Genomic DNA, 12,680 nt, shown 5'->3' on the forward strand with positions numbered 1-12,680 from the left:
ATTTGGTTTGGGGGGTCTTTCACAAACTCTCGAAGCTGCAAGTAAAAAATTGAAACCTCCAGATTTTTTGAGAACTTTGATATTTACATTTTTGCGTACTTCCGCTTTTCACGGTTTTGCAAAAAGGTGCAATTTAAAATTCACAAATATTTGTTATTAATAAACAAAATTCAGGTTAAGATTTTATATTTAGTATGAATTTAGCAGTAATTTTGTAAAATTTGCTGTGTTTGCATCTGGAGCGCAAGGCCGGCTGTGTTTGCAGTGGAGCGCAGTGAAGGCCTGGCAGTGGAAGGGTTAACATTGAGGCTAAGATAATACCATCTTCAGCTATAAAGAATAGGAGGGTTTTGTTGTACTTTATTTCAACAAGATTCATCTATCAGCAGTCACATACAACTGCTGTGTGTAATGTGGTGGCAGATGGGCTCTTGATGTGTGAATCTTGGTAAACAGGATGGGTGTACCCTCTTAAAATATTGGACTAACATGACAAATCCTACCAGACCCAAGAGGTATGGATTACTAGGGAACCCCCTCTGTTTTTCTTACTTTTAAGCTGGGTTCACACTGCTCTGACATGGAAATCAGTGAGAGGGATCTGACTTTCATCCGACCATACCAGGCCCTTTAAATATGGTATGAATGTTAACCACTTAAGCTTTTTTTGCTAGAAAATTACTTAGAACACCTAAACATTATACATCTTTTTTCTAACACCCTAGAGAATAAAATGGCAGTTGTTGCAATACTTTTTGTCACACCGTATTTGTGCAGCGGTCTTACAAGCGCACTTTTTTTTTAGAAGAAATGCACTTTTTTTAATAAAAAAATAAGACAGCAGTAAAGTTAGTCCATTTTTTTTTATATTTTATATATATTTTATATTGTGGAAAGATAATGTTACGCCGAGTAAATTGATACCCAACATTTCACGCTTCAAACTTTTACCCTTAAAAATCTCCATAGGCAACATTTAAAAAATTCTACAGGTTGCATGTTTTGAGTTACAGGAGGAGGTCTAGGTCTAGGGCTAGAATTATTGCACTCGCTCTAATGATTGTGGCGATACCTCACATGTGTGGTTTGAACACCGTTTTCATATGTGGGCGCTATTCCGGTATGCGTTCGCTGCTACGCACAAGCTCGTCAGGACAGGGCGATTTAAATAGATTTTTTTAATTATTATTTATTTTACTAAATTGTATTTATTTTTATGTAAATGTATATTTAATGTAAACATCCCTTGTAATAGAAAAAAGAATGACAGGTCCTTTTAAATATGAGATCTGGGGTCAAAAAGATCTCATATTTAGACTAAAATGCAATAAAAGTAAATTATAAAAATAAAAATTGTCATTTGAAAAAATTAAATTGGCCCTTTAAGAGGTATGGGCGAAAGTAAAGTTTTGATGTTGCTTTCGCCCTGCTATGGTATGGAGACGGGTGGAGGCCATCTTGCCCTCACTCGTATCCATGCCCAGCACGTGAAAGAACCTGATCGCCTCTGCCGCTGCCGACGGCTCCGGTAAGCAGCTTAGGGCGCGGGAAAGCGGTGGGAGGGGGGCCCTCTCCTGCCGCCGATAACGGTGATCTTGCGGCAAATACACAGCAGAGTCCACCATTATTGTTTACAGGACCGCTGCCTGAAGATATTGATACCTCGGTTGTGGCAGCAGCTGCTGCAGTTACCGAGATATCCCTCTTCAAACTAGGGATGTATATAGTCAAGCGGCGGTCCTTAAAGGAGTTGTAAAGGAAAATGTTTTTTCACCTTAATGTAATCTATGCATTAAGGTGAAAAAACATCTGATGTTAAAGGCCCCCCCCCCCCCCGAGCCCCGTTATACTTACCTGACCCCTCAAAAGTCCTGCACGGTCCCGATATTCTCTTTGCCGCTCAGCCTGGCCGCTGATTGGCTAGCACGGATGGATTGAGAGCAGCGCGGCCATTGCCTGGCGCTGCTGTCAATCACATCCAGTGACGCGGCGCGCCGAGGGGCAATGGCCACTCGCTGTATCACGGGAGCGCACCCGCAATTAGTGACCACCATGCAAGCTCTCGCATGACTGTGGTGACTAATTGCGTGGAGGACCGAGACAACCGCCAAGGGACCCCAGAAGACGTGGATCAGGGGCACTCTGTGCAAAACGAACTGCACAGTGGAGGTAAGTATGACATGTTTGTTATATATATATAAAAAAAAAAAATCCTTTAAATTGTTAATTACATCTTCCTCCCATTCCCACAATCTGTTTATCATTATTTCCCTTCACAATTGCCCATGCATTGTGACGGAACAAGCAAATTACACTTGTGTCTCGGTCAATGAGAATGGTTCCAATCAACTGTCGATTTCATTACCCAAATATGGCTAGTAGTCATATTCTGACAGTGATGTAACCACTATCCCTGCACCTTTGCTTACGTGGCTGGGGATTCTTGACCATGTAAGTCAATGTGCCAGTGACAGCACCCACTGCTTCCTTAAGAACCATTGGCAGCATGCTCATTATGTTTGCTTCCGCTTAACAGGTGTTAAATGTTAAATGTGGACTGGTATTCTGCTTCTTCAACCTTTCTTCTTTTTTTTTTTTTATTTCATTTTTTCCCACTGTTTAGATGATCCTCCTTGTGCTATCTCAGGTGTTATTTATTACTAATCTATTTTGTATGTGATATTTGCTATGCTTATTTTTTTTGATTATCAGTATATGTATTTGGTCTGTCTAGTGCTTAGGCGCAGTTCTTGAACTGTATTTGGCACTTAACAAATAATAAAATCAAATCAAAATCAAATCAAACAGGTGGCTGAAAAGTCAAATGTTATGGCATTTGTCTGAATGCCAAAACCAAAATGTTATTTAAATCTATGTTCAAACATCTCTACTTCCTATCTCCACTAACCTTTATACTAAGTTGGGACTCTAGTAAGGTTGTCCCGATACCGATACCAGTATCGGTATCGGGACCGATACTGAGCATTTGCGGGAGTACTTGTACTCCCGCAAATGCCCCCGATGCCAGATCCGATACAACCCCCCCCGCCGCCGTCGTCACTGCCGTGCCGCATACCGCAATGCCCCCGCCGCCTATTTAATCAGCGTGCGGGGAACATTACAGCTTTCATTTGAATAGCTGTCTGTTCTCTGCCACGCCGCGTATAGACACTCCCCCTTGCTCGGGATTGGACGGGTGATCTGTCTATCAAAGTGCAGATCACCCGTTCAATCCAGAGCACGGGGGAGTGTCTATACGCGGCACGGCGGGGAACAGACAGCTATTCAAATGAAAGCTGTAATGTTCCCCGTGCGCTTATTAACTAGGTGGCGGCGGCATCTAGGTGGGGGACATGGCTGCATATGTGGGGGACATGGCTGCATATATGGGGACATGGCTGCATCTGTGGGGGACATGGCTGCATCTGTGGGGGACATGGCTGCATTCGTGGGGGACATGGCTGCATTTGGGGACACATTTAAAAAAAAGTATCGGTATTCGGTATCAGCGAGTACTTGAAAAAAAGTATCAGTACTTGTACTCGGTCCTAAAAAAGTGGTATCGGGACAACCCTAGACTCTACCTCATGTCTCAATCACTGGCTCGTTTTATGACTCGCTTTTTCTCTGTCAAGGATTCCATAAAACCATACGTATTACAAGTCAGCTTCCACTAGCACCATCTGCTTATTTTTCTTGAAACTACACTAACCATTTTAACACTTTGGAATTTACCACTCTTGGCATCTTTTTAAACATGAGGATGAACCCTAAACTTTAAGCATCTGGTACAATTAACATTACAAATCTCTCTTCCAGTTTCCTCTAAACAAAATCCTTATTTAACTTTGCAGGGATCATATTTTCCAAAACTTTTTAAGAAATGTGTGGAAATCAAACTTTTTTAGCATAACCTTTCTGAGCTTTAGCCTAATTCCTTTAGTCTTTTGTTTACTGTGTTAACTGTCATACCCTAGAAGGTTCATACATTTTGGGAGATCTTTCCACAAACTCCCTTCCTGAATCTTCAATACACATTCCAACAACATTGCCAACATTGTTACCAATACTGGCAGCACTGGGCATGAGTGTCCTCAGAGGAACCATACACAGGGGAATGGTCATCGCCTATGGAAACCTCACAGTACACTAAAGCCCCATACACACTATCAGTTTTCCTGCTGGTTTTCTCTTCAGGTTTACCAAAACCATGTAGTACAAGGGCCTGCCTGATTGCATTCAAATTGAAACGCTTAAGGTTTGACCTCATATTAGATGGTGTTGGTAAACCTGAAGAGAAAACCATCAGGAAAACTGATAGTGTGTATGGGGCTATTCACCACTGTCATCTGACCCTCTGCCGACAATTATACTGACATTCGTTATAAGCAACCAGGTTTATATAATTGTCAACAAATTTACAATTGTGTGTAGCAGCGGCATAGGGGGGTGTCTGGGGGTAGGAGCAGTTTACTGTGTGTAGCGTGTGTGTCTAGCTGTTCCAGGAAGAGACCACTCACTGGCTTCACTTGTCCTTAATACAAATGTTAAATGGCAGGACTGGCCTCACTGGCGTTAATATAGGCAACTGAACAAAATTTTTTCTCCTGGCCAGCCTTTCCCTCTCTCCTGACACTCAGAGTGGGCTTCCCAACTACAGTATCTATGGTCACGAATCTCTGCCTGGCCATGCTACTTTGTGCTGTAAACTGGGTCAAGGGACACTTGGAGACAACATGTTCCCACTCACTGCACCACAAATAGCACACTTGCCTCTGTGTCTTGTTCAGGCTTCCTACACAGCATCCCCAACTTTCGCACAGTTCACAGTGGCAATCTGACCAGAAACCGGAAAGGCTTCACTTCCCGATTCCCTTACTGAAGATGCGGACGCCTGCACCCGGGAGCTGAGGGACAGATTGGTTTGGGTGAGGACATTGAGGGCACCCTGGACAGGTAAGTGTCCTAATATTAAAAGTCAACAGTATTTGTAGCTGCTGACTTTTCATTTTATTTTATTTTTTCGTCAGAACTCCGCTTTAAAACCAAAAGCAAACATTTATTATATATTTGTTTTTAGATTTTTTATATTAGAATTCTGTTTTTTCTTAGGCTTCCTTTCCCTTTTTTCACCTAGTGATCCAGCCAGTAAATCTATTGTTTTTCAACAGAAACAAACTCGCCTGTAAATGTAGCAGTCAGAGTGTTGAGCAAAACCATTCACCACCAACAAGGGTGCTTACAGTGATCAGTTTTTATTTATTAATGTAAAACCTTTATCTCAAAAGAAAAATAAACTGTTGCTGTACCTGCTTGTGTAACTGCAGCGTGACCTGAAGTTTAGCTTCAATTTGTTAGTGTAACTAAATCTGTTAGTACATCTAAAGCCTCGTACACACGACCGAGTTTCTCGGCAAAAACCAGCAAGAAACTTGCTGGTTTTTTTTGCCGAGGAAACTGGTCGTGTGTACACTTTTCGATGACGAAACTGTCGAGGATCTCGTCGAGCCAAAAAGAGAGCATGTCTTCTTTTTCCTCGACGGGAATGGAGAAATTTGGCTCGCCGAGATCCTCGACAGCCTAACAAGGAACTTGACGAGCAAAACGATGTGTTTCGCCTGTCGAGTTCCTCGGTCGTGTGTACGAGGCTTCACACTTCCCTTGCCACAGACTGACAATGTTGCTGTCCGTTTGTTCATTCATCCAGAATGGGGGCACTCTAAAACAGATTGTTATTTATATATTGTATATAGTTTCATTTACTGTGCTTTATGTAAAGCACATTGGTGGGATTTGGTCTCATATCAAATGTATTTTGTATAAAAAATACACAATATATAAATAAAATGACATAGGCATGTACAGCATTAACCTCTTCCTAGCCACATAACAGTCCAGGTACAAGTTTCCTTTAATACCACAAACTAGCAGAATTATAATGCTTTTGTTATGTACTTTATGTCACAAGATGTATTTAATTATGTGCAAATGCGATACAACTTATTTCTCACTGACTTTTTTGGAAGATTTTTCTTTAGAATGGTCCTGAAACACAATAAAAGCAATAACTTAAAATTACAATAAGAAATAAAATAAAAAATACTCAAAATAGCAATAACAAATAGTGCAGTTTATATATTTAGTTGCAGTCCTTCAAACAATATATAAGAAAATATATTAAAAAAAATTCCTTGCGGAAAAAAATAAAAAATAAAATGATATATATTCCAAAAATGAAGTAACTGGTGTTCTTCAAAGTGACTGGTGCTCTTCAAAGAAAGTGACTTCATGTGCTCTTTTGTTGGTGGTGTTAGTGCTCTTTATAGTGCCCCTATTGGAAATGCACTCACCAAAGCCAAATGACATCTTGAGTAACGAAACGTGTAGGGAAGAGTTACTGAGTGTCTTTGCCTCACTTCCGCTCAGGGCTGTGGATTGTGTATTGTCCCGGCTGTTTTGTATTTTAAAACTTGCTTGTCGCATTCAGAGTAAATGTAAGTATAAACTCCACAGTTTTTGGACATAATAATGTTTTTTAAAGTGGTATTTTGCTATGGGCACTTTCTTCTTCCATATATGAGACAGAGGATCGGATTGGAAATAAACACACCGAGGATCCACAGAGTGCTGCACAGTGGCATATATTGTGAATGTGCAATACCCTTATGTGGGGTGAGGAAATTTGGTTTCCAATAGGGGCACTATAAAGAGAACCAACACTAACGGAAGAGCACATGAAGTCACTTTCTTTGAGGAGCACCAGTCACTTTGAAGAGCACCAGCCACTTTGAAGAGCACCAGTCACTTCATTATTGGAATATATATCAATTTTGTTTTATTTTTTTCGCAAGGATTTTTTTTATATATTTTCTTATATATTGGGGGTTATTTACGAAAGGCAAATCCACTTTGCACTACAAGTGCACTGCAAGTGCACTTGAAAGTGCACTTGGAAGTGCAGTCACTGTAGATAGCTGTAGATCTGAGCAGAAGATCTGAAATGAGGGGAAGCTCTGCTGATTTTATCATCCAATTATGTGCAAGCTAAAATGCTGTTTTTTTTCCTTGCTTGTTCCCCTCAGATATACAGCGACTGCACTTCCAAGTACACTGTGTGTTTAGTGCAAAGTGGATTTGCCTTTCGTAAATAACCCCCAATGTTTGAAGTACAACTACATATATGAACTGCACTATTTTTGATTGCTATTTTGAGTGTTATACAGCTAGCTGCTGCCATAACAGACGTATATCGGCGTGCGGCGGTCCGAAAGTGGTTAAACGGAATTCCGCTATTGGGATTTCTCTTCCATTTTACACCCCCCCCCCATACTGAGCCTGTTAGCGAAGAAGGACATACTACGATCCATCTCTGGAATCATCAAAGAGGGACCCTCTGAGGATTGCTGCATTGGATTTATTCATGCTGTAACCTTAAAGCAGTAAGGTGAGGGGCTGGTACACATCTAGGTGTCACTACAGTGGATTGGCCTGACATCGCCCATTGTTTTCACAGTGGAGAGATTTACCAATCATCTTAACTGCAATTGATTGTCACCGTATTATCTGGGATTGGTTTACATGTCATAGATACACTCATACAGAGTTTACACTTGGACTTTTTATTTATATTTGGACTTTTTACTTACGTTTATTATAGTTACTCATTTTAAGATTGCATGGCAGTTTATTTCACCGTTTATCAATATGTGATTATTTTCAAGTTACCATTACCTGTTATGCCGCATACACAAGATCAGTTTTCTCGTCGGGAAAACTCATGTTTTCTCTTGAATGAGAAAACCGTCCGTGTGTAGGCTCTCCAGCATTTTTCCCCATGAGAAAACTGCCAAGAATCACGCAGGGAAAATGTTCCCATAGGCAAACACTGCTAGGGAGCCTACACACTGCCGGTTTTCTCGACCAAGAGAAGACCTGACGGGAAAACCGGTCATGTGTACACGGGGAAAAGGGACCAAGCCAGTCCTCGGTTTTCCTGTAGGGTTTCTTGGCGGTGTTTTCACTGCCGAGAAACTCGATCGTGTGTACACGGCATTATTGTTGAACATTGTTTTACTGTGCACTTTAGCACCCAGCAAGATTGCACTGATACGGAATGTGTGTTCCAACCTTGTACTAGCACTTTATTATAGTAATTTTAGTAGGTTCACAGCGCAACATCACCATTTTACCCAATCAGTGCAAACTACTGCTGCCAATCAGTGCCCGCACCTGCTGCCAATCAGTGCTTACCAGTGTTGTCTCATCAATGTCACCTATCAGTGCCTCCTACCAGTGCCCATAAGTGCCGCCTACCAATGCCCATCAGTGCCACTTACCAGTGCCTATCAGTGCCACCTATCAGTGCACATAAGTGTCACCTCATCAGTGCAGCCTCATCAGTGCCCACCAGTATCGCCTCATCAGTGCAGTCTAACAGTGCCCATAAATGCCACCTCATCAGTGCCACCTCATCAGTGCAGCCTATCAGTGCCCATTAGTGCAACCTTTCAGTGCTGCCTCATCAGCGCACATTAGTGAAGGGGAATTAAAATTACATAAACTAAAAAAAAGATTTTTTTTTTTTCATAATTTTTGGTATTTATTCATTTATTTAGCAAAAAATAAAAAACCCAGTGGTGATTAAATACCACCAAAAGAAAGCTCTATTTGTCTGAACAAATAGATACAAATGTTGTTTGGGTACAGTGTTGCATGACTGCGCAATTTGTTATTCAAAGTGCAACAGTGCTGAAAGCTGAAAATTGACCTGGTCAAGAAGGGGGTGAAAGTGCCCAGTGGGCAAGTGGTTAAAAAGTCAGCAGCTACAGTATGTGTAGACTTTAACTTTTTCTGAAGGAGCCTGGAGCTCCTCTTTAATACCTCTTTAATATAATAAATTAGTAGAATTGTAATCTGTTTCTTGTGTACTTTACATCATGAGATTTTTCATTTATTTGCAATACAATTTATTTTTCACTGACCTTTTTGGAAGATTTTTCTTTAGAATGGTCCTGGAACAGAAAAAAAAAGCGCAACAATATAAGACTACAAAAATACATTTAAAAAAATTACCTTAATAAATGAAATATGAGGCATATCACCACATAAAACTAAACATGCAATGGTCCAAGTACAAGATACCATTAATACCATGAACTAGCAGAATTGTAATGCATTTCTTGTGTACTTTATGTCATATGATTTTTCATTTATTTGCAATACAATTTATTTTTCACTGACCTTTTTGGAAGGTTTTACTTTAGCATGGTCCTGGAACACCAAAAAAAACACATTTTTTAATTACAATAATACATAAAAAAAATGACTTTAATAAATAAAATATAAGGCATAGCACCAGGCATATCACCACATAAAAAATGTTATATTATATACAATTATTCTGATTCAACTCTCACAAATGCTACTTAAAGTGCAGTAAATGAGGTTGGTTTAAATGTGCTAAGTAAATTTAGTTAATCCAGCCTTCCTATTACCTAATGAAATGTCAGATCGAAAGAAATTATAACTTAAAAAGTGGACTAAGCTGCTCCTATTTCTTAATAAATAGTGAGTGACCAATTACTTTACCCTGATTACGTGAATGGCTTGCAGCAAAGCAATGCCTGTTATTTTCCTCCCCTTCCCACAATCTCCTTATTATTATTTCTCATTACAATGCCCCATACAATGTGACAGAAAACATGGCTGCCACTTGTGTGACTGCTCAATCTCAGTCACAGTTGACAGTGGAATCCTGGGTCCCCACTGACAATCTGGAGCCAATGAGAATGGTTCTAATCACCCACTGTCAATTTCATTGCCTAAATATGGGCAGTTGCTATACTGTATTTGTAACCACGATCCCTGCATCTTTGCTTACAAAACCGGGGGGTTCCTGGCCATATAAATCAATATGCTGGTGACAGCACCTGCTGCTTCCCTAGGAACCCATGGTGGTACTCTGTCAGTGTGAGGAGATGAGAGACGATTACCGGTCCTTTTGCAATTACATGTGACCGGCTGTTATTGGACACAGCCAATCACATGGTTAAAGCGGTTGTATAGTCTCTGGGAAAAAAAATTGTCACCTGTAAGGCAAAAGGCATAATAAGCTGGTATGCACCGCATACTAGCTCATTATGAAAAACTTACCTTAGAACGAGGCATCGGTAACTTACCTGGTCCACGCCGAGGTAGCTGACATGTTGCCTTGGCGTGTCTTCCGGGTATCGCGGCTCCAGCCCTGTGAGTGGCTGGAGTCACGATGTCGTCACTCCCGCACATGAGACTTCTACCATGCCTTAACTCGAGAATCCCCTGTGCACAGTCAGCGGCTCATTGCGAGGAGAATATCTCCTAAACCGTAAAGGATTAGGAGATTTTTTTTTACCTACCGGTAAGCCTTATTATAGGCTTACCTGTTGGTAAAAGTACAAAAAATCACTATACAACCAGTTTAAAGAGCCGTGTCAGCAGCTCTTTACAGCGACCGGGGTCGCGCTGTGTTGCTAGGCTACAGTGCCCCATTTGGGTGCACCGCCATATGCCGTCCACCCAGAACAAGAGCCACCCACCCACCGTCAAATGATGGTTAAACTCAAAAGCAAACATTTATATATGTATTCATTTTTAATTTTCTTATATAAGCATTAGTTTTGTTTTTAGGCTTTCTTTCATTAATTTTGACTGGTGATCCAGCCAGTAAGTATGTTGTTTTTCAACAGAACAAATTCTTCTGCAAATGTAGCAGTCAGTGTTGGGTCAAACCATTCATCACTGACAGGGATTCTTACAATGATCAACTTTTATGTATTTACATAAAACCTCAAAAGAAAAATGTTGCTATAACTGCTTGCAGTATATGGAAACAATTATTGTGCAGGTAAAAACACAAATTATAAATAACCAAAAAGCTGTTGACAAAAACAGAACAATTTGTGGGTAAACATATAAAAAAACTAATTGTTACGCTATGTGAGCAATAATATGGTGCAAATACATTAAATAACAAACAACAGTCCATACTGACTGACAACGCTGCTGTCCAATGGTGCCCGTTTGCTCCTTCATCAGTGGGGGCACTCTAATGCAGATTGTTATTTATATATTGTATACAGTATCATTTGATGTGCTTTATGCAAAGGTGGGATTTGGTCTCATATCAAATGTACTGTTCTTTAAATAAATATATATATATATATATATATATATATATATATATATATATATATATATATATATATATATATATATATATATATATATATAGAACAGTAGATTAATAAAATGACATGGGCATGTACAGCTTATAAATATATGCAACAGCAAATTGTACTTTTTCTAAATTAAGGGGCTAAGGTATTTTCTCCCTGCTTCTACTACTGTATTTGCTGGCGTATAAGACTACCTTTTACACTTAAAAAAAAAACTGTCCAAAAAGCAGGGGTCGTCTTATACACCGGGTCAGCTGCTCCATGTATTGTCGCTGCCGCTCACGATTCAGATGGCCGGCCCCCTGGTGAGCTCCGGCCATCTGAATAACGGCAGCTGGTTGGCTTAGGAAGTGCCTATCAGAGCCAGTGGCTCTGATAGGCTTTCCGATTACAGCCTGAGGGCTGTAATCAGCTTCCTAATAGTTAACCAGGGGACGCACGGGGGGTGCATTCCCTGGCTAACACTGACAGGCGTCTCAGCCAATCAGGTTCACCGGTTCTGGTTACCAGTAACCTGATTGGCTGAAGCGTCATCGAGGGTGGGAGAAGACATCGAGGGATGGTGGAAGTAGGGTGGCTGACCCCAGAAAGGTAAGTTCCGGGCAGGGGGCATTTTACAGGGCACAGTGGCGCTAATTTATGGGCACAGTGGAGCAAATTTATGGGCACAGTGGTGCTAATTTATGGGCACAGTGGCGCTAACTTATGGGCACAGTGGCGCTAATTTATGGGCACAGTGGTGACAATTGATGGGCGCAGTGGTGACAATTAATGGCACAGTGGCTGCGTTTGGCATGGCACAGTGGTGACAATTGATGGGCACAGTGGTGACAATTGATGGGCACAGTGACGACAATTGATGGGCACAGTGGCTGTGTTTGATGGGCACAGTGGCTGCTCGGATTGGAGTAACAACCACTGCCAATCCGAGCAGGCTACATACAGTAGCCTGCTCGGATTGGCTTTGAGAGTCAGAGAGGCGTGGGCTGATGATGTTACAGCCTCTGCCAATCCAAGCAGGCTTTGTATTCATTAATAGAATACATCGCTCGCCATGATTGGTTTCAGCTCCAGCAAGAGTGAAGAAGAATATGGCTCCAGAAGGAAGAAATATGAAGCATCGGAAGCCTCGGAAGGGTGGTTGTCTTATACGGTGAGTACAGGCAAAAAATCTTAAAAAACTGCAAAATTAGGGGGTCGTCTAATACGCCTGGTCGCCTTATACACCGGCAAATCTATTCTGTAGATCTACGCTTTCTCCACCCTTTTTTAACCTTTTCCTAACCACATAACAGTCCAAGTACAAGTTTCCTTTTAAAACCATAAACTAGCAGAAGTATAATACATTTGTTATGTACTTTACATCATGAATTTTTTCATTTATTTGCAATATAACTTATTTCTCACTGACTTTTTTGGAATGTTTTTCTTTAGAATGGTCCTGGAACACAAAAAAAGCAAACATGT

General features: G+C 40.8%; 1 protein-coding gene across 1 annotated transcript in view; it reads right to left on the reverse strand.

Annotated features, from left to right (window-relative positions):
* Positions 1–6,000: 6,000 nt before the first annotated feature.
* LOC120930428 (titin-like) overlaps positions 6,001–12,680 on the reverse strand; it is a 115,234-nt gene continuing 108,554 nt past the window's right edge. The window contains exons 13-16 of the mRNA XM_040341614.1: positions 12,625–12,654; positions 9,241–9,270; positions 8,982–9,011; positions 6,001–6,045 (exon numbers count right to left, since the gene is read on the reverse strand). Coding sequence (XP_040197548.1) covers positions 6,001–6,045; positions 8,982–9,011; positions 9,241–9,270; positions 12,625–12,654 — 135 coding nt within the window. The remainder of the gene's footprint in view (positions 6,046–8,981; positions 9,012–9,240; positions 9,271–12,624; positions 12,655–12,680) is intronic.

The sequence above is a fragment of the Rana temporaria genome, chromosome 3, assembly GCF_905171775.1.
Source record: "Rana temporaria chromosome 3, aRanTem1.1, whole genome shotgun sequence".
NCBI classification, from domain to species: Eukaryota; Metazoa; Chordata; class Amphibia; order Anura; family Ranidae; genus Rana; species Rana temporaria.